The 26,373-nt window shown below is 46.1% G+C and overlaps 1 protein-coding gene across 7 annotated transcripts in view; it reads left to right on the forward strand.

Annotated features, from left to right (window-relative positions):
* The window catches only part of LOC142586040 (E3 ubiquitin-protein ligase SHPRH), a 444,374-nt gene that overhangs the window by 166,251 nt on the left and 251,750 nt on the right, over nt 1-26,373 (forward strand). For all 7 annotated transcript variants that reach the window (XM_075697266.1, XM_075697267.1, XM_075697264.1 and 4 more), the window contains 3 exons: nt 1,660-1,833; nt 14,767-14,960; nt 22,594-22,664. In XM_075697266.1, coding sequence (XP_075553381.1) covers nt 1,660-1,833; nt 14,767-14,960; nt 22,594-22,664 — 439 coding nt within the window. The remainder of the gene's footprint in view (nt 1-1,659; nt 1,834-14,766; nt 14,961-22,593; nt 22,665-26,373) is intronic.

Below are 26,373 nucleotides of genomic sequence, written 5' to 3' on the forward strand. Positions count from 1 at the left end.
TCAACAATCGCGGACGTATCTTATCTCTCTCTCTCTTGTCGGAAGTCGTCAAAGCCATCCTCAAAGAGTGCCATGTTGGGCACCGCACAACTACTGCTTGCCATTTGCAGAACAATGACCTCACAGAATGCTTTAACCGTACGCTTGGCGACATGTACGCTTGGTGATGTAGCCTCCGACCACACAAATTGGGTTGTCATTCTGCCCTTCACAACCTATGCCTACAATACCGCCACTCAGAGCACCACTGGCTTTCCACCCTTTTTCTTATTGTACGGCTGGCACCCGGCGCACACAATCGACACAATCCTTCTATACAAGCCGGATGCATCTGAGTGTGCACCTATTTCTTCCACAGCCAGACATGCCAAAGAGTGTCGCTATCTCACACGGTCCTTTACTTCAAATGACCAAGAGCGCCAGAAGAGCGTTCGCGCTGACACCACCTCTGGACCCACGTTCGTCCTCGGAGCACTTGTGTGGCTTTTGGTTCCTTCGGCTGCACCTGGACTCTCACTGAAACTACTGCCCAAGTACTGCGTCATCGAACGCACATCTCCGGTCAACTACGTGATCAAGCTCGTTGAACCGTCTTTGGACATGCGCCGTTGTGGACAAGACATTGTCAACATTGACTGTCTCAAGACCTGCTATGACCCACTCATAGTGACAGGCTGTTAGGTCGCTGGGTGGCTCCCTTTTCGTTCTCGGGGGTAATTGTAGAGAAGGATTGGAATGACATAGTGGTTCGTCCTCTTCAGCGCTTTTGCTCATGAATGCTGCTCATGCTGGGAGTCTGTGCCCTGCTCTTATGGTCAGTCCCAAACACAGATTACTAATGAACACCTTTATAAAATGTGAATTCATGCTGTCTGTGACAGTATGCATCACATGCCACAGTTTGTCACCACCAGTCCTGTAGTAAAAACCAGAAGCAGAACGAAAATTAATAGATTCTTCTGTTGGCAAAGTAATGAGCGTGCAAGCTATGCAGACCTTATGCAGATGCAGGGATTCTCGCTAATTACCTCTGTCTTTAATACGTACATAAAAATTACCATGTATCTGGGTAAGTCATTCCTAAATTTTTGCCTCCTCTTGATGAAACTTGTGCATCTACACAAGTCGATAGTCCTATGCAGCATATTGCCATGGGGCAGGATAAAGTTGACTGTGCTGAACCAGTTTGTGAGCCACTTCTGCGCAATGAACCAGTTTGGGAACTGTTATCAATTTTTATTTCTCTGAACTGAAACTGAACCAGAACGAAATAGCACACTGAACCCGAACCCAAACCTAACTGGTATTTTTTTCGGTTCGACACCCTGCTTGTGACTGCTGTTTTTTGTGTGTGGTTTTGGCAAGACGGGCATTGCGTACTCGTACAGTTGGCTTCGTGTGCTCTTAACATGATATTGTGAATAAATTAACACATATTTTTTACACATTGAGCACCCGTTTGGCCAAATAGTGCAGCTTGCACAGTAGGCATAGCTTTTTTGTAACTTATATTGGCCATAAAAGTTTGCTTGTGCAGCTGAATTGTCCAGCTGGCATTGTAATGTGCAGAGCTTCAGGCAAGACCAGTGGTCAGAGTGCTGTTGCCTGAGAGTGATAATTGTTTCCTTCATTATAATGGGATGATTTAACTGCCTGCAGGTTCAACACAGCTCACGGATTACAGTATGTGATGGACACCCAGCTGAGGCAGCTGGAGGCAGCCAGGGAGAACCTGCTCGGCACAGTCAAGGCTCTCTCAGCCAACCCATCAGCTGATGAGGTTGTATCAGCGGTTGAATGCCATCTCAGGCCAAGCAAGAAAAAAAGGAACAAGTAAGTGGCCTATTAAAGTCTTTGACATCTTCAAGGTGACATTAAGGCCTGTTAAATCATGGAATCTATAACTGTTCATTGTGTACTTCTTGAAGTGCGCACAGCTTCTTTGACCCAATGCATGCAGCTTGAGAAACAAAGAAGAAGCGAATCTTTTTTTTTTTTGTCTTCATTAAAGCACGATTTCAATGTGCTTGTTTTCAGTGAGACATGGTACTGTACTCGCTGTGATGTAATTCAGATTGAAGATTATCAATGTTAAACGCTCTGCAGAAATAGCAAAAGAGGAGGGGCATTGCTCTTTGCATAAAGGGTAACTTTTCTTATGAGGTCACTTCTTAATTAACCATTCTAGACTCAAACTATGAATCACCTTTTATCAGAACTGGTACCTTTCTTTTTCCCGTAACCCACAGAACTCTCTCGGGATCAGAGGACAAATTGCACTTCTAGAATATTTATTAGATACCCTATCGACTCCAAAGCTGCCCACTATACTTCTGGGGGACCTAAACATTGACCTTTTTCAAAAGTCTGCTTCATCTACTAAGTTTAATGATATAGTGTTCTAATCTGAATTTTTTAAGATTATCACTGCACCTACATGTATTCCACCTTCCAGTGAAATGCAGATAGACTTGTGCTTGACGAACTGTGGTAAAAAGACAACTATGGTAGGTACAATATTAAGTGATATAAGTGACCACTTATCAATTTCTCTTTTCATTCTGAGAAGCCTTCCAATTAGCCCTTGACAAAGGACTAAAGCGCTGAGTGCAGGTTGTAATCAAAAGAACCATAATCTTTTTTTATATTTAGTAGCATCAAATATGATATTGACAGTGCTAACACTTTCTATTCGAACAAGATAATTGAACTTAACGAGAAGGTATATGGTGAAAAGAAATAAAAAATAAAGAAAACCTTGGATTTGTAACCATCTTTCGAAAAGATAATTTTACGCTACAATTTTGTCATCAAAATTTAATTTTTTTTCTTTCCCGTGTAATGATTGCACCCTGCACTTGTTGCAGTGATATGTCATGTGCGAAGTCTAGCTAATGATGATCGCGCTTACCATCTGTCGAATGCTACACGAAGTACTCTTGAAGACATACCAAGCGGTCTGCACGCAGCCAACATTCTTAGGCAGATGCCCCATTTCATTCCTTTCATCACTTTCCGCACTTCCTTTAAAAAAACAAAGCTACAACCAAATTTGCCTCAGCTTTATTATTTGAAGGCTTCATAATGGTTTTGGTCAACAACAACATAAAGGGCGGCCTTCGATTCTTCTCGTCTGCACTCGCAGGCACGCAATAAATCGCAATCGGCAACGATTGTGGCCACGTTTACACTGATACATTACAAGTGTACCCTATTCATACACCAACGCTTGTAACGCAGCTAAGTTATTCGCTCACCCTTAGTGGAAACATGCCGTATTAGGATAGCACTGAAAACAAATGCTGCAGTTTCCGCAGCATGCCCGCCATGTATTTCTATGTCACTGGCAGCTGAGTGCGCCCATCTCTGTTTCTGCCCCCTCAAAGTGGACATGGCTACGTTATTGTCGCAAACTTGCTGATATTAACGATAATATTCATTACTGATACGGAAGAAAGTGTATTAATGCGCGTAATGTACTCACGAGAAAAAATAATAACAATAATCGCGTTCGGCGCGTTCAGCTTGCTCCTCCGGCTGCCATTTTTGTTTTGGTGTCTCGCGCTGACAGCGGCAGCCACCTGCTTGTCATCGCGCAGCAAATGAGGGATGAAAAAAGAAAATGTTTCTTTTCGTGAGAAACTTAATCCGCTTAATGATTGCACCCCTGAATTTGTGAGAATTTTTTTACAAGAAAGTGCAAACATTATGCGAGTAAATATGGTAACCCCTGCCTGTAAAGGCGCCGTCTCGGTGCTAACTAGAAGGGAGGTGAACTCGCAGCAAAGTAAGGCTTTAGCCGGGGCGCATGCACAATGACCGTGGGAACACACGAGTCCCGCGGAGCGATCTCGTAGTTGACATTGCCAAGCTGATGCAGTATTGTGTAGGGCCCTGTGTAACATGGCAGCAGCTTTTGAGACAAGCCGATGCAGTGACATGGTGTCCACAGGAGGACAACTGCGTGGCCTGAGACTCAGTGAGCAGGGAGCCGGCAGTCTGGCATACCGTGCGAGCTTGGGTGAAGACGTTTCGAGAGTATTCAGTGGGAGTCTTCAGCAAGCACCGTGATGGAGCATGACGTCATGTAAAAGGAAATCTGCCACCTATTGCACAGCTCGTGTGCAAAGCTCGGGTGATCCTATACCGGGTTGTGTAACCAGTTGCGACAACAACCCACTTATTGCCAGATTTAAACATCGGAAAAGGGCCGAGAAGATCGGGACTGATGCAAAAGAACGGTTCTGAGGGCACATCGATGGGGTGAAGGCGTCCAGCAGGGAAGCACAGCAGGTTTTTGCGGCGCTGACATAGTGCACAGGCTGCAACATAGTGGTGCACAGAGAGGTACATGCTTGGCCACTAGAAGCGTCACCGTACGTGGTCGTAAGTACGTGAAGCGCAGAGGTGGCCTGCAGTCGGGGCATCATGCAACTGCTCAAGAACTGATGTCCAGAGATGGCGGGGTACAATGAGTAAAAATTCTGGTCCTTCAGGGGGTAAGCTGCAACAGTAGAGAACGCCTTCGTGGAGCATGAACGGGCGCAGTACGGGCTCCGAATGTCCAGAATTGAGACGATCAGTGAGAACACAGAAGCAGTCATCACACTGTTGTTCAGTGCAGATGTCGTGCAGATTAGAACTGGCCAGAACACAAGAGTCGGTGTCGTGCGTATCATATTCAGGGCGGTCGACAGGATGATGGGAGAGGCAGTGGGCATCCTTGTGCAAACAGCCCGACTTGTATAAAACAGTGAATGCATATTCTTTGAGTCGTAACACCCATCTACCCAATCGTCCAGTGGAGTCTTTAAGGGGGACATGGGTTATGGAGATGGCTTTGTTATTTATTGATCAAATCTGATAAAACTGCATGTGCTCATTCAGTGTTTCGTGTTTATTTTAAATATTTAATTATATTTTGCATATACATAGTAGTTGCCGAGATAACTAATAATTACCTTCTATTGTTTGTTGAAACAAAATTTACCTGCTAATGGGAAAGTTGCGAACAACATATAGTTGGATATAGAGTGCATAAGGATAGCAACCCTATAAACAGATTTGAAATTGAACAATTATTTGTCCTTTTACAGACCATTGAAGTTCTGCGTTCACGGTATCAATAGTAAGAGCAAATGTAAATATACATAAAAAGAATTTAGAGCTGAAAATAAAAAACTCTGCTCTCAGCATTGCATTCTCAATACATTTAGCTTTGTGCTGCAAAAGAAATAATAGCTCTAGCTGCCCTAGATCCCAAGATACTGGTACAGCAAACAAGCAAAGTGACCAAATACCATGTCTTGCGAAAAATGGTAAAAAAGAAAAACTTAGCTCAGTGCAATGCCGAGGCATTGCTATTTACATATTTGCATTCAGAATCGACTCATAAGATTCATAGTAATCTGCCTGCAGCACTTCAAGCTTAATGCATTTAGCTTCATATGTATATATATATATATATATATATATATATATATATATATATATATATATATACTGTACTCTGACGAAGGCTGGTCCACCAGCCGAAAACTTTAAGTAAAAGAAGTCTTCCAAAAAGTTTGTCGTCTCTTTCCTGCGTATATATATATATATATATTTAAATTACAAGTGTAATAATGTCGCCACAAACAGGCGAGCTAAAAGTTTGTGTTGAGAAAAACAGACAGCTTGATTTATTCAAGAATATAATGAAGTATTTACAGGTTACCAGTTAACAGGCTAGTATGCCCCTAGTACATGCCCCAGCATGTATTGCCTAATGTGAAACGTTTGTTATCGAAGAAAAAAAAAAGTGTCTTTTGCCGATTACCGGTGCTCTGCATTTCGCGTGCTGCGAGATTATTCACGAGGAATTGGTTGCACGTTTCGTCAACGCAGCACCACCGCAGATCATGCATGAGATGCATATCTTTAATTGGAAAAATTTAATTGGAAACTGGAAATTTGCACTCGGTGTACAGTATTTTCTGCCTGGCCATGCCACAGAACAATTAGGCTCTTACCACTGTAGAAAGCAAGCCAAGGGTGTAAAGTTCTGTATTTAGTCAACCATATAACTAAATGTCCTGCGAAACTGCAAACCTCTAAAATTTCGTTGGCAAAAATGATGTTCACGATGTGACTTGCACAGATTGAGTCCAAAAATTTGAATAAACCATTGTTCGATGCACGAAACATCTGCTGTCATTTTGCACTGGCTTTATAGTGCCTGTAGTGGAACCGTGAACAAGCCCGAATAATGAAGTGAATTCAAAATATTGGTCGGCGACGCAGACTGGAAAGCCAGTGAAAATTTTTATCCCTTTATTGTTTTTAAAGATATCTTAGAGCTTTTCCTCGACAAACGCCATGGGAAATACTGGTAAATATGCTATGTCCAGTATGTCACTTCACATTTATTTTGTGGTATTCTGCTATCTTAACTGAAGGTGGCAAAGAATAAAAGAATTACTTGAGGGTATACGTGAACGGTGCTCACTACCTTTGGGTATTTCGCATTCACTGTGCATGAATAATTTAATTAACTAAATATATAAATTTACCTAGTTGATGAGGTGTCAATGAAAAAGTTGTGGATGGCATTGAGAAATGACTGATAACAGCATTTAAAACAACCTAGGATTCGTGAATAATAATGATGATGATGATGATGATGATGATGATGATGATTATAAGAACCCTGCTGTGACTATGACAACGCTTCTGCGCACCAAAGATCGCATAAATTTTTACGTGAACCTCGTGAAATAGGAGCAATAAGAATGAGCGGCTTTTTTCTCACCAAATCAGCAGTTTTTGGCATGCAAGTTTGGTCCCTATCAAATGCAAATTAGCGCAATTTTGTAACGGTTCACTTTCCAAACCGTTACAAAACCGTGGCCCAGGTTTACACGTTTGTAATATACATGATTCACTGTCGTGTGTCACCTGTCTTGGGGGCGTGCAGATGTTACGAGAGATGGGGTTGGAAGACGCAGAGCAGCACCGCAAACAGATTTTAATTACTGCACCCTGAACTCAAAATAAAACTCACTCCAACTAAAACACAATGAAAAAATATTAACATTTATGCAGCCTACTTAATAATCACTAAACATGTTTCTATTACCGGCCAAATTAGTCCGTAGCGTTCGCTATGCGAAAGTCAGGCCACCCTAGCCTATGGCTGCAACGCTACTAGAAAGGACTGTTCTTACTGACTTTTGTCGTAGCGCGTATCTTCAGAGTCCGAAGCCTGTTGGATCTTCATCACAGTCGGTGTTCTTGCCGACTCCGTAAACATTGCTGCCTTGGTGTTGGCCAGTCAACTTGTCTGTCTCTGATGCCGGTGTACTGAACTCCGTTGGTGACAAGGCAGCCCGGCCTCACCGTTTAGGCCTAACTTTGGGTTCCGCTGCTACTTGCTCTTTGAGTGCAGACAAGACGCCCCTGGAACTGTCATAAGTGCTCGTCTGCCTCTGAAAGGGGATCCTTTCTGGTTGCCCGGCACTGCTGTGAGAGGCTGCGGCGCATCCAAGGAGCCTCTGCAAATGTTGCCGAGGTCGACAGCCACACCCTGAACCATCGGCGTCATGGACTTGACCAAACCTCCATGGCTTCCGTCGCCAGTGTGATGTTGACGCTACAACCTTCTCGGTCCAGAGCCACATCGATCATCTCAGCTCGTCGCCGCCTCTCCCTCGATCACAACTTGGGTCACACGCCTCGAGGGCTCGTGCTGTTCAGACCGCTATGTGCCCATTGTTCTCTTCTTCCTTTCTGCGCCGCATGCCTCTTACATACGACATGCACTGATGATGATGTTTACATCTGAGACTGCTTGTATTACTTGTGCGGGAATGCATTGTCACGTGGATAAAAAAAAATTGGAGCCTTTTTCTTGCTTTATTTGGCTGGAAAATAGGCCTACAAGACCTAGGTCGCTTATACGCTGTTACCAGTAATTTCTTGACATGTTCCACAACCTTTGCATTGACACCTTATTGAATAAGTAAAGCAATAAATATTATTATTGGCACATTTCGCAGAAAAGCTTCAGGTCTGTTTTTCTTGGCACATTTAGTTGGCACATTTAGTGTGTTATTTAATGATGGTTCCTCATAAACCCGTATGGGTTTTCTTTGTAGCTTCATGCTACCGTCGGGTGGATGACAATTTTTCCCTGTGACAAATTTTGCTCGGTCTTCCGTAGAACTGATCTGCCGCAACCTAATAGTGTTCTCTAAAGTCAAATAATGAACACCTTTTCTTCATGTGCCTGTATTTCGCTCATATTGACCTTTACTAAGCTGGTCCAAAACACGTATTTACTGCTCCAGAACAAACAATTCATGTTCCAAACCTGCTCCACAGTGCAATATTTGCTGAACTGGAACACAGGCTCATAAGGCAACTTTTCTTCTTCTGTTTTTATTTATTTTTCTGTTGGAAGTGCTGTGTGTTTCTAAAGTAGCTGTACAGCATTGCTATCACAGCTGTGAGAATTTTGCTTTGAAGCAAACTGATGGCAAGAATGTACTCTTAGTATTTCGTTTATTGTGCAGAGGCATTTTAGTTAGAAGGAGAGAAACTGCGGCCCAGGTTCTGTAATAATTGTCTTCACGTTTTATTTATTTGCTCTTTATGATCTGCTTAAATAGTAACTGTGCTGCTATTATCATTGGGATCCGCCACTCAGTGTGACAGATGAGTAGATACAGTAAAACCTTGTTCATTCGAGCCTCGACAATTCAGAAAATCATGTAATTCGGACTCGTCCTCTGGTCCTGGGAGACATATGCATTATTTAATGCAATCAAACTCTTGCTAATTCGGGCGCATTTGGCTGCACATCAGTTAATTCTGACAATTCTCAAAGCTTGGTGAGCACGAAGCACTGCAAATGTGTGATGCAAAAGAGCAAAAATGGTGCTCACATGCAATGGAAACGAAGTGGCAGAGTCCGCATCGCCCTAGTCATCAGCGGAGATCACACGTGAATGACAGCAATGTATGAACGCTTCTTTGTACCTTTAAGGCCCTTATTCTTGCATTTACTGCCGCGCTTAACACCGCGTTGGCCATGTGCCTTCATAACTGCACAGTCGCCATCCATGATTGTGTCAATAGCGACCGCGGTTTCGTCCGCCGCGGTTGCTGCAGACAATAATTTCATTTTGGCTCCATGCAAACCTGTTGGAGAGGAAGAGTGCTGGTTTTATTGAGATGGACAGATGATCTGTTGGCGACCAGCTCACTGGCGAAAAAATAATTAGTATGTGTGCACGGTTGTGCATGCAGATGAAGGCATGCACCATGGCTGCGCTGCAAAGGATGTAGCGAGGCCTTCATCGCTGCTAGCACTGAAAATCAGTCAGGAGATGATGAGAATTGCAGCTTCCGCACTGCTTTTGTGCAAAATAGAAGCAGGATCTGCTGATTCATTCAGTAAATAAAAGTGTGTTGATGTAGTACCGTACTTACTCGAACGTAACGCAAACACGATTGTAATGCGAGGGTCGACTTTTCAGTCTGTGAAATAAAAAGAAATAAAACTGCGAATGTGATGCGAGATGAACGGAAAGAGAAATAGTACTTTATACAAGGAATAAGTTAGGAAACGAGTTCACTTATCATTGTCTGAGTAGGACACAGAGCTTTTCTTGCGTAATAGTCTTGGGAGATCACTTTGGGAGATAATTTCTCTTTGGTGAAATTTCGCATGACTCGACGCCTAAAGTGCCCCTGACAAGTGCTTCTGGCACTGTGCCAAGCTCTTTATCAATGCCAAGAGCGCTGCCGGCCCTATACTTGGAGTGGTTCAGTGCCGAAATGAGCAAAGTCTCGCGAAAGCGAAACTATTTCCGAAAGTGATCGCCTGTGAATCAAGTTATCCGTACCATCGAGCTTGTTTGAGATCAAGTACTTCTTAATAGACCGCATAACCATTTCATTAGAGGGCAGTAACAGGCCACTACGAGGCCCTTCTGACCGGCACCGCAGACCGACCGAGCCGCGGCGGAGTTTCCCAGCTACTTAGCCACCAAAATTACTGGTCTCTCGAAGCAGCCATCATGCCGAATGCTCTGCATCGGCATAACGTTGCGAATGAACGGCATCGTAGTGCAAAAAGCCGCAGGATGATGAAATGTCCTAAACGTAACCCCAGTCACAAGCACAGTGAAAATGGCGTCAATTGCATATTAAAAAAATGTTGATTTTGGTCTACTTGTGTATGTACTGAACCGAGATGTAAAGGTACAGGTTGCCAATGTAACGTTACAAACCCCGCAATTTGGAACATTTGTTTTAAAATAGTAAATTTTGCCGTTAATTGAATGTAACGCGAGGGTCAAGTTCAAGCTATAAAAATCATGAAAAAAACTAGTGTTACAACCGAGTAATGAAATCGAGGGTTCGGCGGAAGCCCGTCTGGTCGGGATGAAGCATTGAAGAAATAAAACGAAGGACACCGACCAACATAGAAGTGCTAAAAAATGAAAGAAAGCTAAAAGACGTTTCGGCTTCGCTACGGAAGCCTTGTTCACAATGGGATGACGGAAGGTTCATGGAAGCTTATGTATGCTTTAGAACGTGACGTAAGCAGCGCATGTATGACGGGGGGAGGGTTCCCTCATTTCGATTAAGCGTGTGACGTGTTTTTTGTATCTCCAGTGATTCCAGATACAGACGCGATTTTTGGTTTCTTTCTTGGCCGATCCCAGTCGATATTGTGGCCCGTTGCATCCGTGTGCTCGGCAAGGGCATTCGACACTGTACGCTTCTTTTCGACATCTTTCTGATGCTGCCTCAGTCTCTGTTTGAAGTTGCCCGATTCACCGATGTATGCGTAGTCGCAATCTGCGCAGGGTATCTTATAGACCACGCCGGGAAACGATTCTCTCGGAAGCCTGTCCTTACCGCCGACGAGCGCTTGCCTCAGCTTACATACGGGCACGTGCGCCACCTCAACGTCATAACTGCGTAGAACGCGAGATAAGGTTTCGCTTATCCCTGGAACGTAAGGTATGGCAGCACGCTTTCTTGGTCGGGGATTGGTCGGACGAGCAGGATTGGACAGACGGTGCTCCACAGCAGTCAAAAAGGATGTGGGGTAGCCGCTTGCCGAGAGATCGCCTCGCACGTGGTCCAAGTCAGTGGAACGGCTTTCTGCTGTGGTGCAAATGCGGTTCGTACGGTTGAGCAGTGAGGCAGCAACCGACCTTTTGTGAGCGTCTGGATGAACGGATTGAAAGTTCAGGTAACGGCCAGTGTGTGTGTCCTTACGGTACACGCTGAACGAGAGCCGTCCATCGCGTCTGGTGACAAGTACATCTAAAAAAGGGAGTCTGCTGTCGACCTCTGTCTCAACTGTGAATTGGATGGCCTTTTCTTGACTGTTTAGGTGCGCAGTGAACAAATCCAAAGCGCTGCGCCGAATCAGACAGAAACAGTCGTCCACATAGCGCAGAAAAACTTTTGGCCTAGGGCTGAAGGACGCGAGAGCACGCCTTTCCAAACATTCCATCGTAAGATTGGCAGCGGTAACAGAGACGGATGCACCCATTGCCGTACCGTGGACTTGCCTGTAGAAGACGTTGTCGAAACAGAAGTACGTGTTTCCAAGGCAAAAACCAGACGGGCTTCCGTCGAACCCTCGATTTCATTTACCTTCGCCGGGCGTATGGCCAATCTGTAATCCCCGGAATTCGCCGTTATGTTTCCCTCACAACCCGCATTGCTGCGTTTCATGGACACCTGGAGTTCAACCTTGCCTGCAAAGCACGGGGCCTCATCCCGCGCTCATTGCACCTTAACAGGCCAGTACCTTCCAAGTTTGGCTACAGCGTCGTTGCAAAGACTGAGAGGCTGTTGCTTCAAGCAAGGATACAGGACTGTCGTGAAAGTATTAGGAAGCTTGAAAACGAGGCATTTTTTGCATGTCGCCGCCTGGAGGACCACTGTCCAGATCATTTTGCAAGTATCCAGCTGCACGCCAACTTTGAAGCCAACATGCGTGCCCGTCATGCAGGGTTGGTGCACAGTGTCAAGCTTGACAGACTTTCGGAATCTACCAGACCATACCGGCCGTACAACCGACGAACTATGGTATACAACCTTTCTTCGCACAGCGTCGACCCAGCCGAGGCCTCGGTCCTAGAGCTGGGTCTGAATTTCAATGTTGCACCTGCACCTGACGTGCGAAAGGTTGTGTGTGCGGTGGAGTGCGCGGTTAACCAAGTTGACCCGTCCCGCCGTGACGAGGCTCGCACCCGCGCCATTGGTGTCCTTTCTGGTCTGCACCGGAGGAAGTTTGTTTCCCCTCTTTCCGCTGAGGAACGAAAAGCTGTCAAGCGTCTTCAGGCGAACACTGCAATCGTGATCCTTCCCGCCGACAAGGGGAATGCAACAGTGCTAATTGACACGGCTGTCTACAAAAACAAGATGTTGGCTCTGCTTAATGACCAGGACACTTACGTCCGGCTCACTCGGGACCCGACCTTGAAGGTTCAGAGGGACTTCCAGACTCTCCTGGCTGACGTGTTCCGCTTCGTAGCTCCCGAGCGCAAGTCTTTGTATTTCAAGCTTCTCTGTCATAACGGTGCTGCACCTGCACTTTATGGCCTACCAAAGGTTCATAAGCCTAACGTCCCCCTACGTCCAATCGTCGACTACACTCGCTCCCCTCTCTACAAATTGTCCGCATACCTGCACCAGCTTCTGGCTCCACTCGTCGGGAAGAGCTCCACGCACGTGAGCAACTCCTGTGACTTTATTGAAAAAGTTCGTGACGTGTCTCTAGACGACGACGAGGTGATGGTTTCGTTCGACGTGGTATCGCTGTTTACCTCAATTCCGACTGACTTGGCTGTGGAAGCATGCACCTCTGCTCTGGAATCTGACAGGACCTTGCCAGACAGGTCGCCCATTGACGTTCCCGACCTCAAGAGGCTCCTCTGTTTTTGCCTTGGAAACACGTACTTCTGTTTCGACAACGTCTTCTACAGGCAAGTCCACGGTACGGCAATGGGTGCATCCGTCTCTGTTACCGCTGCCAATCTTACGATGGAATGTTTGGAAAGGCGTGCTCTCGCGTCCTTCAGCCCTAGGCCAAAAGTTTTTCTGCGCTATGTGGACGACTGTTTCTGTCTGATTCGGCGCAGCGCTTTGGATTCGTTCACTGCGCACCTAAACAGTCAAGAAAAGGCCATCCAATTCACAGTTGAGACAGAGGTCGACAGCAGACTCCCTTTTTTAGATGTACTTGTCACCAGACGCGATGGACGGCTCTCGTTCAGCGTGTACCGTAAGGACACACACACTGGCCGTTACCTGAACTTTCAATCCGTTCATCCAGACGCTCACAAAAGGTCGGTTGCTGCCTCACTGCTCAACCGTACGAACCGCATTTGCACCACAGCAGAAAGGCGTTCCACTGACTTGGACCACGTGCGAGGTGATCTCTCGGCAAGCGGCTACCCCACATCCTTTTTGACTGCTGTGGAGCACCGTCTGTCCAATCCTGCTCGTCCGACCAATCCCCGACCAAGAAAGCGTGCTGCCATACCTTACGTTCCAGGGATAAGCGAAACCTTGTCTCGCGTTCTACGCAGTTATGACGTTGAGGTGGCGCACGTGCCCGTATGTAAGCTGAGGCAAGCGCTCGTCGGCGGTAAGGACAGGCTTCCGAGAGAATCGTTTCCCGGTGTGGTCTATAAGATACCCTGCGCAGATTGCGACTACGCATACATCGGTGAATCGGGCAACTTCAAACAGAGACTGAGGCAGCATCAGAAAGATGTCGAAAAGAAGCGTACAGTGTCGAATGCCCTTGCCGAGCACACGGATGCAACGGGCCACAATATCGACTGGGATCGCTCGAGAATCATCGGCCAAGAAAGAAACCAAAAATCGCGTCTGTATCTGGAATCACTGGAGATACAAAAAACACGTCACACGCTTAATCGAAATGAGGGAACCCACCCCCCTCCCCCCATCATACATGCGCTGCTTACGTCACGTTCTAAAGCATACATAAGCTTCCATGAACCTTCCGTCATCCCATTGTGAACAAGGCTTCCGTAGCGAAGCCGAAACGTCTTTTAGCTTTCTTTCATTTTTTAGCACTTCTATGTTGGTCGGTGTCCTTCGTTTTATTTCTTCAATACAACCGAGTAAATACAGTAAGCATTTGTTTACTTTTTTTTTCACACCTTCGATAAATCAATATTTGGTTAATTCAGACATTTCTTTCAGTCCCCTGAAATCCAAATTAACGAGGTTTTACTGTAATTGAATAGGAGAAATAGAGTGCAGACACCTCGTTCTAACAAGATAGGCTTATGCTCGTGCTCTAAGCGACCTACACGCTGCACACTAGTGAAAGCACACATTTGTTGTCCATCACACAAGCACTAGAGCCACCCTAAAATTTACTAAAATTTGTTACAGGTTTAGAATGCTGCAAAAGCTTCCAGAAAGGTTACAGAGTGAAGTATTTAAGAGAATGGTTGCATTGAGATTATATATCGTGCAAGAAAGGCACATATGTGTTACATGATTTTAGCAAATGAGAGCCCTAAGCACACTGTATGTGGTGTAGATGGTCTGCTCTTTCTTTCTGCACTGTGTCTTGTGGCCTCCACCCAGCCACAAAACTTCAGTGCTGCTATGAAAGCTGCACCAAAATCATTGTGATCTTGTGTGTATGCAGGACATTATATCTCTGCTTTTATGCCTGGTTGTTTTGCAGTGGTTACACTCGCCTGTTCTTTGCAGGTGCAACTACTGTGTTGTGCATGAGCTGTTCAATTTGTACGAGAGTCGCCTGTTCTGCTTCTCTGAGGATGCTGCACACGAGGAGGCCCAAGACAAGGAGGATGCACTGTTTGGTGCCCTTCGTCGTGGGAACTGGGGGGACAGCAACTTGGAGAAGATCATCAAAAGCTTGAGCAAGAGTTCATTCTTTGCAGGTGCAACCTCTATACTCGCATTGCTTGCTCTGTTGTTGAAAGTGCATGTGTGTGTGTGTGTGAAAACATTATTAATTATCCTGCAATTGATGGCCTGGGTCTAAGCTGCGCCGGGGGTTGCAGAGAGACCCTGTCTCTCGGTAGCTTGCCAGGCTTGCTGGATGGCTCAAAGTTGGTCCTGAAGATCTGAGTTAGTCAGTGCGGCTCTCCATCGCGCCTCTAGATCATCTGAGGGGACTGCAATTCTCTTCTGAACTACAGTAAAATCTCATTACTACGAACACAACCTTAACGAACTTTTCAGATTTACGAATTTTTTAAAATCCCCGTCAAAATGCCTATATTTTCAATGTAAAAAACTTTTGGTACTACGCATTTCAAATTACTGAATATTTCAGGATAACGTACGTAATTTAATCCCATAATCACCAAGATACTTCGTTATTACGAAGTTTTGTTGACGATTCGGTACCGAATCCCCGAGGCTTACACCTATCATCATCATCTGCAGCAGCAGCAGCCATGCGCTGGGGAACCCGTTTCAATGGGTACAGCCCCAGCAGCATCGGCATCAGCGTGAGTGTTGCCAACGCCTCCTATAATATACTATAGGAGGCGTTGGTGTTGCGCATGGCCATGTTCGGACTCTCCTACTACGTTGTAGGCCTAGCGTCACCACATTGATAGCGGTCGGCAGGAGCTGTGAAGTTATTGGTGCTGTGATTGTGTTGTGCGTTCGCTTTGCTGACAATGAGTTTTCCTGGCCCCCGAGTTAAAAAGAAGCGACGCCAGTTTTCGCTCAAAGAAAAAGTGCACATTTTGACGCAGCTGAATGCTAGAAAAAAGCAAGTCAACCTGTGCAGGGAGCGTGATATTCTGCCATCAACAGTGGCAGCAATGCTCAAGGATCGGAAAAGATCATGAAATTGCATCGAGAGTCACAGCTGGCTCCTTCAAGAAAACGCTTGCGGCTTGTCAACTACCAGAACGTCAAAGACACCGTCCTTACTTGGTTTAAGGCTGCCAGACAAAACGATGTGCCCTTGTCAGGCCTGATTATTCAAGAGAAGGCGCTACAGTTTGCAGCCGCCTTGGACATCTCTGGTTTCGATGCAAGTGCTGCACGGGTCTACCGCTTCCGGCAAAGGAATGGCATTGCGTGGCAGGTTCCTTGTGGCGAAGAAAAGGCAACAGATGCCGAGAGTGCGGTTGCCTGGCGGAACAAGCGCTTTCAAGAGGTCATCGAATGTTTCTCTCCAGATGACATTTTCAACAGCGATGAAGCAGCGTTCTTTTATCAGTTGTTGCCTGATAAAACAGTGAACTTCAAGGGTGGCAGGTGCAAGGGCGGAAGGAAATCACGTCTCCGCGTATCGGTTCTGTTCTGCTGCAACTCTACAGGCACAGAAAAACTGAAGTTGCTAGTTGTTGGCAAGTCTGCTAAGCCGTGCTGCTTGAAAAACGTTGTCTCGTTGCCTTGCGACTACCGAGCCAATAAAAAAGCGTAGATTGTTCACTCAGTGACTGCTGCAGCTTGATGACACAATGAAGAAGAAAGACAGAAAAATTACCCTCATCGTTGACAATTGCTCGGTGCATATTGTGAACATGCGATTGAGCAATGTGCAGCTTGAATTTATGCTCCCGAATTTTACTTGTTTGCTTCAACCTTTGGACCAGGGCACCATCAGATGTGTGAAGGCCGAATTTCAGAAGCATCTTGTGCAGCGCCTCCTAATCAATATTCGACTTAAGCTGCCCACACAGGTAAACATCCGTAGAGCTGCAGAAATGCTTACAGGATCGTGGTGGAATGTGAAAGCAAGCACGATCAGCAACTGCTAGTGAAAGGCAGGCCTTTTAGAGGCTTCACCTACACCACAAGACTGCAAGGACACAGAGGAGCTCAACCCAGAACTGTGGAATGAGCTTACCGAGAAGCTCCCCGTCGACACTGCGGTGACCTTTGATGATTACATTGACAGTGACAGCTACATCCGCAGAGCTCACCAACGAAGACATCGTGAATAAAGTGTGCGAGCAAGAAGATTGCAGTAGTGACGAAGATGATGCCGACACTAGATCAACACACAAAGAGGAAAAGACTGTTTCCAGTTCGGATATTTAAGTTGTTCTAGAAAAGACGCGATCATTCCTCGGGCGCTGTAAAGATGTCTCCAATGACGTTCAGAGGAAGGTCGAGGATATGGAGGCGTTCGTCCTGCAGCGCTTGCTGCCTACTCACCAGAAGAAGATTACAGACTTCTTCAAGCAATAAATTCTAGTTAAACTGTGCCCAGCATTCTCGTTTATTATTTACGTACGAACACGCGCATCTGCTGCAAAGGTATGTAATTTTCATTGTTGTGTTACATTACTGACGTGAAAATATTGGTTTTTCAGTACTACGATAATTCAAATTAACGAATTAAATTGGGCGGTCCCGCGATGTTCGTTGTAACGAGATTCTACTGCAGTTCACAATCCCAGAGTATATGCTCTAGTGTGGCTCCTCTATCACACAATTTACATTTGGCATCAGGGTATAATTCCAGAAACGTGGTTAAGATGTACCGGGTTCGTGTAAGTTCTGGTTTGAAAGTGCCTCCAGTCAACCACGTGAGACCTGTCCAATTTTGGGCTACAAGGTGGATATATGCACCTCGAATTTCTATAGTATTGCATGTGATGGGAAGCTTTTCATCACAACATCTATTGTTGAAGCCATTTGCCCAAGAGGAAACTGTCATGGTACTATATTGTTAGATAAAAAAAAGGAAACGACTGCAAGAGCAACTAAGCATGCCTACTTGCAAAGGTACAAACATAGTTCTGCATAAGCAAAAGCAGCATACAAGTCATCAGTGCTAAAGATATGATTGTTCAGGTTTTGTTATATTCAGTACATTGCTGCACAATTTCCTCCAAGGTTGCTGCCATTTCTGCAATGAAAGTGATGTTTACAGCTTTAAAAGCTGTGGTGCTACCTTTCAGTGGTGAATTGATCAACTGCACCAGAGATGTCACAGCTGCTCTGCCATCCACTTCTCACAGGTCATTCTTGCACGTCTCTCCTACATAGTCGCCATGTTTTGCATGTTACAACCATACAAAGCATTAACAGGAAAGGAGCAGAAGCCAATAAAATGATTCTGTTGCTGCAAGCCCCCTTTGCACACCCCAAGAGAGGGATGAGGAGGTGCATTGGATTGGCAGAGGTAAGTACTAAGAGGGGGCACATGCTGGTGTGGTTGGTTTGCGATGGGAGCAAGGTCATTCTGCTGGCTGTCCAGAATCATGTAATTACCTTGCCACGCGTGCCAGTCTCAAATGGATGTGCTGGTGTTTGCCATGTGCGATGGTCTCAATGGCTGTGGCTGTGCCAGGTCATGTCGGAGGCTCTTGGTGTGCCAAGAATCAAGAAGCACGTCACATCAGCAATTAGCTTGTCTTGTGCAGTAGAAGCCCATCAGCTTTGGTTCAGTGCCCAGTAACACCATTCCTTGGAACCTGCGACAGTTTTTTCTTTCCATGAACAGCCTTCTGAGCTTTTGGCCAGTGTTCCAATATGTGTTGTACTGAAGGCACTGGGCAGTGGGCATGGTGCTAGTGAAAGAGAAGAAGATGACAAGAAGCGCTTGCTTCCACGTTTCGCTATAGCACCAACCTGTTTCAGCCTACTGCTACAAACCTAGAACTAGTGCTGCTAGGCGAACACCCCCGTTGTATTTGGTGGAGCTGCTGGGTTTCTCTTCGACATACTGGAACTCCGCAGTCGGACACTGCCACCAGCTATTGCCATTGATGATCTGGGACCGTCCCAGGCTGCTGCTCCCGTGCCCCCGCCATCGTCTGCTCTGGTATCATCCGGCAGCACGATCCGGCTATATTTAGCGACACAGACGACCATGACGTGGAAGACTGGCTTGCCAAATATGACCATGTAAGAATCTATAATAAGTGGGACGACTGCGCCAAGCTCACAAATGTGATCTTTTACTTGACTGACGTTCCAAATCTATGGTTCCACAATCATGAGGCCGATTTTACGACCCGTTCGGCTTTCACAACTTTGGCAGAGGTTTTCAGCCGTCCTGCCATTCGCTTGCTTCGCGCTGAGCAGTACTTGCGTGGTCAAGCTCAACGCCAGGACGAGACCTTCACCAGTTATATTGAAAATATGCTCCAGCTCTGCAAGCACGTCAACTCATCTATGGACGAAAATGACACGATCAAGCCCGTCATGAAAGGCATCAATGACCATGCCTTCCAGATGCTGGCAGGGGTGTTCAGTGGGCGATGCCATACTCTGGGAGCCCGTACAGCGCCTTGAAGCTGGACGAAAGCTCCGCTCGCTTGCTTCTGTTTGTGCCTGTCCACCCGTGCAGGCCGAAGGCCGTCACTTACGTGGGTATGTAAGACCCTCGTCGCCAGTTATAATGTCATCACGCAGCCAAACCGGGAATGGAATCAGTTTATTCAGCGCCGGCGTACATATATATATCGCTATGTGACGTCACATGGATCAGGGCAGTTAGCCCACCCAGTACACATGCGGCATGACGTGCTGCACTATCACACTTGGCGAGGGGAATGTCCTCCTTGCCCGTTAGCTACCTTCCCGCAAATTGGGGAGGAAGGGTGCACACGTCGGCGAGAGCGAGGGAGAAGCGGGAGAGGGCGTAGTGCACCTCTCTCCCCTGTCTATGCCAGCTCTCGACGTTACCCCAACAACGCGGGGGAAGATGGGCGCCTGTGCTCCCCGCAAAGTACAAATTCATTATATTGAGGTTTGGCTGTATTGAAATTCGATATTTTATGCAAATAAGTACAATCACTGATGGATTTTTCTTACACAGAAGGAGTCGCAAAATTTTCCAAATTATCGGACAATCGGGAAAACCACATTTGAATGAGAAAGAAATAATTTTGTTGAGTTTGAGAGTTGGTGATGAAAGATACGGTTTCTTGCCATGTCGATATCTTCACATTGGCAGTGTGAAGTCAGCCACGCCTTCACATCCACTTGCCCCCGCACCTAATAGTGTCACCCACAGTGGGACGATGCTGTCGTAAAGAGCACTGGCAGTGGGGGGCGAATGCTTTGTCTGCCTCTCGCTTCAATGCATTTCCGAAACTTGAGATTACGCAACTTTCAGCACTAAATGCACAGGAAGACAGCGCATGATGCCACTCCGTCTCAGCTCACCCAGTCTTTACAGCACACATGGCAAATTACCTATAAAACAGGGCACATAGACTGCGTATGCACTATGTAATACAGAAACTTGCTAACCTTTAGAGTACTAGGATGTGTTTTAGATTAGTTGTGATAGCGACTGTTCATTATTTGAAAACTATTCTATATTTGATTCAATTCTGTTCGCTTCTTGCACTATTCTATTCGTATTCGATTCCTTCTAAAAAATCACGTTTCGTGCACCCACACAGAGTCGTCTTGTTACTTGATACTTGATAACATAGCTTACGATGTCACTTCAAGATTCAAGATGTCACTTCAAGATTGTCACTTCAAGCAGCCTACACCAGAATCTGACAGACCACCAGCCTCTATAACAATATATTCTAATGCCCTGCCAAACATAAACAAGATCCTATGAAAATACCACCCAGTATTATTAAGTAAGAAGCATCTGAGAAAAGCATTGCCAGATGTACCAAAGGTTACCTATCACCACAACAGAAATTTAAAGACATGTTAGCGCCCGCAAAATTCAGCCAACATCATTCCCCCATAATAAAAGCATGTTGTCGCCCCAGATGCAAAACCTGCAATCACCTTCAAAGTGACATTAAAATTAAAAAGCACCGCAAATATTCATACACACGAAGTGAAAACTAGCTTTACTTGTACAAGATCGAATGTGATTTATATGCTTGAATGTTCCTTCTGTAAGGAACAGTATAATGAAACGGGACAATCAATGAACGTCACATTAAATGGGCATCGCGCGGACACAGTTAAAGAGCTTCCCAAAGCCATCGCGGAGCATTTCAACCAACCAGGTCATAAATTTGATGAACTTAAACTCTACATCTTACGGTCAGATTTCCCTTAACGAGAAAGAAAATACAGAGAATTATACTTTAGCCTTAAAAAGCCCCTCACCAGGCCCCATAGCAAATTTTTGTTATACGTTGGAAGTTGTTACGTGTCTTCTAGGGAGCGTTCTGCCGCAAAAATTTTTCAAGCCGGCTTGTTAATAGCCGAGATAGAAATATTTCAGTGCTGCAAACCCATGATGTCAGCAGGCAGGCTCCACTGCATAGTGAGTCTCCCTCTCCACTTGCCCCGTCTAGCCTTCACTAGCGAAATTCCTTCCCTGCATTCTCCCATGTCGGACCTCGAGGATCACGTGACACATACGTCACGGGCCCTGCATTCACTTTTGTTTCTCCTCGCTTTAATTTTTGTTTTTTTCGGCGATGCGCATTTTCGCTGCTGGCGTTGCGTGTGAGCTGTTATCATTTCGCGCAGTGTACGATTTTGTGCCCTGTTCACAAGGACACATGATTAGCGGTATAATTCAATGCTACATGAATACTGAGGCAGAACAAGTGGATCGCAGAGCATGATCACGCGCTGGAACACGGTAAAAAATGGCATAGTTTCGGTGCCTGCGCACGTGACCGCACGACCGTGGGAACAAGCAGACAAAGCGGAAGTACATCTCTTGCTTCGGTGCGAAGTAAAGCAAAAAACACGCAGACATTCCGTTTGTGTGTTTTATCATTTCTCTAAACTTCAATTCATCAGTTCAAGCAACAGATCACACAAATAACAGATGGCGCCTTGAATAAATCTCGAAGTCACGTGTCGCCACGAGCGATGTCACATTGCAGACTCGAGTACATAGGTGCAGGGACGTGACTACGTCACCCTCCTGCTTGGAGCGCAGCGGCCACGAGGAGAAGGAAAAACGGCGTATGGTTTGAAATTTCAGATCTTTTCACGGCACGTAGCGATGTAATACTTTGCAGACACGATCGTTATCACTCAATGTATGCTCTGTGCTTGTCAGCTCAAAATGGCCAGACCTGGTGAGGGGCCCTTAAAGTTCAAGATATTGCAACCAATAGGCATAAACGTTTCAAAGTGAGCATTAGAGTCTATTCGCTATGCTAAATTTCAAGCTATAGGCAACGATACTTAGTTTGGTTATTAATGTTTGTTTTTTTGCTCTCTTTTCCCTTTCTTTTTCTTTTAGTTATATATTTATTCCATTTCAGTATTTTGTTCGTCGTGGGCACCGTTTTATGCTGCTCCTTTTATTATCTCATTCAGAGACATGATAGCCCACTACCTCCAGCAAAGCAGATAACGGAGGGGTGCTGTGCACATGGCCATTGACACGCTGGCTGACACACGGCTGTGTCACCGGCCTTGTGTATGGCACCCTTTTATTCTCAATTTTACACCTTTGATCGTTGCCACACCCACCCGTGTTACCATCTCTACCCTTTAGAAGAACTCTACCTATATATACTGTGCTGAGGAAGGCATATGTCACCTTGAAAAAGTCTACTTGTTGAAATGTTCGCTCCCACTTTTACCTTGTTCTCGTTTTGCTCATCGTCTTGAATTGCCCTTCTCTGTATGAACCCTGCGTAGGTGACACAGCCCTGTGCAGTGATGGTCAGGTGCATGTCCAACTGTTTGCTGCTTTGAAGAAAGAATTTCGGGTAAGTGTTACAGTAGTGACATATATGTCTCTATAGGCTGTAACATATGTCTCTAACATATACTGCAAATAGTGTATGCTACATAGCACTCCTTTACACAGGGAAGCCCCTGGAAATCGCAAATGCTTGTTGAAAGGCAGCTTTGTTCCACTTTTATTCAAGTTCTCGTGACTCATCATGCCATGTATTAATAGCTACTATGCTTGCGATAGTGACATGTTATGGGATGAAGCCACTGTTACTTAAGCGTGTTTGAGAGGGACGGATAATGTTTGCCTGTCTGATTTGTGAGTGCCCAGTCCACTTTTCTTAAGCTGATAGGCCTAGCAGAGCACCCGCTGGCCTGTTGTAGCTTACTCATCATAAGGTTGCCCCACTAATCACTGGAAGAATGAGCAGACAGCAGTGTCTTGTACTGTGCCTCATGCCAATACAAATTATGGCTTGTATTTAGTAGGAGCCAACATATTTTGTCACATTGTTGAGCTGCATCCATAAGTTGCTGCTTTTTTTGGAAAGGTTGTTCGTATTACAGTCAAACCCACTTATAACGATCCCACATATAACAGTCTATCGGTAATAGCAATAACATTTCTCAGTATCTACTATTTTCTGACCCTGTCTATGGAAACTGCGTTCAAATATAACAAACATTTTCAAAAGCGCCCTACTGTTAGAAGGAACACTTAGCCCTTTGAGGGCCGATTTTTTTTCGACATATGCGACCGCCCAGGGTCAATATTTTTTAAAGCAGATTCCGATTCTTCTTAGGGACTTATTTCGAAAAAAATTTACTGTAATTTTTCTAGGGTGACCGTAAAGTGCGAAAAAAATAGTTTGCGTTGGTATATATGCACTCTTCATTCATGAATAACAACAATGAAAAAGGAAATAAGCTTATCAGAATTAAAAATTTTATGCATTTTTATGCACATAGTTCAAGGCTTCGAAAATCCGCACACGAGAATACTTTGCAAGCCTCAAATGTTCTTCCTCTCGCGATGATGATGGCGCCGCGTAATGCGGAGCAACTAGCGGTGTGGCAGTGGAATTGTAGGGCATTCCGCCGAAAACGAGGTTCCCTACAGCAGTATATCGCCACATCCACGAACCCTCCCGATGTTATCCTCTTACAGGAAGTCAATTGCACCCCTTCTTTATCCGGCTACGACACGCTCTTGGGTGTCTCTCCTCTTGTGGGAGCGTTAGTTTCGAAACATGTTACATGTCGCATGCATACCACTAACATTGACATACCTCACCAAATATTGGAAATAATTACGCAAGGTAAACGCAGCGTGAGTCTGTTTATACTCAATGCATACAGTTCCCCCCGTTCGCCAACGCACTGTTTTCAGCACCTACTAACAGAATTTGGTAGGTTTGGACGGGTTTGTTTGGTGGCCAGCGACTTTAACGCTCCGCATACTGCATGGGGTTACGTTAAATCGCAGGCTAAAGGGACCCGCTTATGGAATGCCATCTGTAACATGAGATACACACTGCTTACCGACCCAGAGCACCCCACTCGGTTGGTCAACAGCGTATCTCGTGACACCTGCCCTGACCTTACCTTCGTGCGCAATACTGGCCCAGTCATTGCGCACGGGCCTTTAGAGGACCACCTTGGTAGTGACCACTACATTGTAGCGACCACCTTGTCATTACGGGGTGCGCGCAGGCCCCAGCGAAATGGGCGTATAACGGATTGGGCGAAATTCAGGGAACGTCGCCAGGACCCACCTGAGCGCCAAGGGTACGAACGCTGGCTTGACTCTCTCGCACAAGATCTAGAGGCCACCACGAGCACACTGCGCACCACAACTGAGGCACCAGACATAGACCCGCATTTACTTCATCTTTGCAACGCCCTCAGAGGGTTGACGCGACAATGGAAACGACAACGCCTCAACCGCAAACTTAGGAAACGTATAGATAAAATTACACGGGAATCTCAGGAGTATGCAGAGATCCTTACGAGGAATAACTGGCGTGGATTTTGCGATCGCCTCTCAGGCACATTGAGCACAGCAAAAACGTGGTCGATTCTTCGCTCACTCACAGATCCCACCACAACAAAGGGAAAAACATTTCAACAGCTGCACATTCTAATGCACGAGTACAGGGACGATGTCTCGACACTCCTCAGAGAGCTAGAGAAGCATTTCACACCCACAGGCCCGCCGCCGCAGTACCCTGACTATACTTATGTAGGCGAGGCGAACGAATTGCTAGATGCGGACATCACATCTGACGAGGTGCGGGTGGTCCTACAAGACCTACGCCGCAACACGGCACCGGGAGCCGACCACATCCGATTCGCCACCCTTCGTAACCTCAGTGACGCGGATATTAACCACCTCACCCATATCTTCAATGATTGCTGGCGCAAGGGCATGCTTCCCCAAGCATGGCGACACGCCGACATCACACTGATCCCCAAACCGGGCAAGCCTGTTAAGGTTGAAATCTTTGACCCATCTCCCTAACATCCTGCATTGGTAAGCTCATGGAGCATGTACTCTTGCGGCATCTGCAGCCCTTCGTCGAAGAAAAATCATTCTTTTCTAACTCTCAATTCGGATATCGGGCTCATCTGTCTGCCAAAGATGTGCTTCTACAATTGCGGGAGGAGGTCATAGGACCTCCGTCGTCCACCCAAACGAGAGCACTCATCGCCTTGGACCTAAAAGGGGCATTCGATAATGTTGAACATGACCTCATCCTTCGCAATGTTGCACATTCACACTGTGGAATTCGTATGTACAACTATATCCGCGCATTTCTGCAAGATCGCACAGCCACCGTAGGAATGGGACCACATCGATCCGGTACGATTCGCCTTGTAGGACGTGGGACACCCCAGGGCTCAGTTCTTTCCCCTACTCTATTCAATACCGCGCTCGCAGGGCTCCCCCGGCTACTCGACCAGATCCCTGATGTCGCACACGCTATTTATGCGGACGACATTACTATCTGGTCGACACGGGATTCCGACGGAGCCATCCAGGACCGACTGCAGCAAGCAGTCGATACAGTTTCCGAGTACGCAAGAAAATACGGCTTAAGATGTGCTCCGGAAAAGTCGGAGCTCATAATCAGTCGCCCCCGGAGCCGTTCCTCTACTCCTCCTATCACGGTGCACGTGGATGGCACACCGATACCACAGGTTAATCGTGCTCGTATCCTCGGCCTACACATCCAAGCGGATGGCAGGTCAAACTACACTGTTTCCCTTCTATCCAGACAGATTGAGCAAATTATGGCCATGATCCGGCGGGTCTCCAACAGGCGCTCGGGCCTTCGAGAAGAGGACCTGCTGCGCTTGGTGGAGGCATGCGTGATCAGCCGCCTTACATACCATCTCCCATTTCAGCGGTTGACCCAAGCGCAACAACTTCGCATAGATGCAATGATTCACAAAGGGACGAAGCTGGCCCATGGCCTCCTGAATTATACTTCCACATGCCGTCTCCTTAACTTAGGGACACATGACACACTAGGCGAATTGCTAGAGGCACATTGGGTCAGCCATCGCCAGCGCCTCCTACTCGCTCCTACTGGCCGCAATCTTCTCACACAGCTAGGATACTCTATCCCACCCCTTGAATCTGAAACCCGTCCAATGATCTTGTCGTCAGCGATACGCCAAGCACTAAGTATTCATCCATTGCCACGTAATATGCACCCCAAGCATGACAAAGGGCGG

This window comes from Dermacentor variabilis, chromosome 6, assembly GCF_050947875.1.
Source record: "Dermacentor variabilis isolate Ectoservices chromosome 6, ASM5094787v1, whole genome shotgun sequence".
NCBI lineage: Eukaryota > Metazoa > Arthropoda > Arachnida > Ixodida > Ixodidae > Dermacentor > Dermacentor variabilis.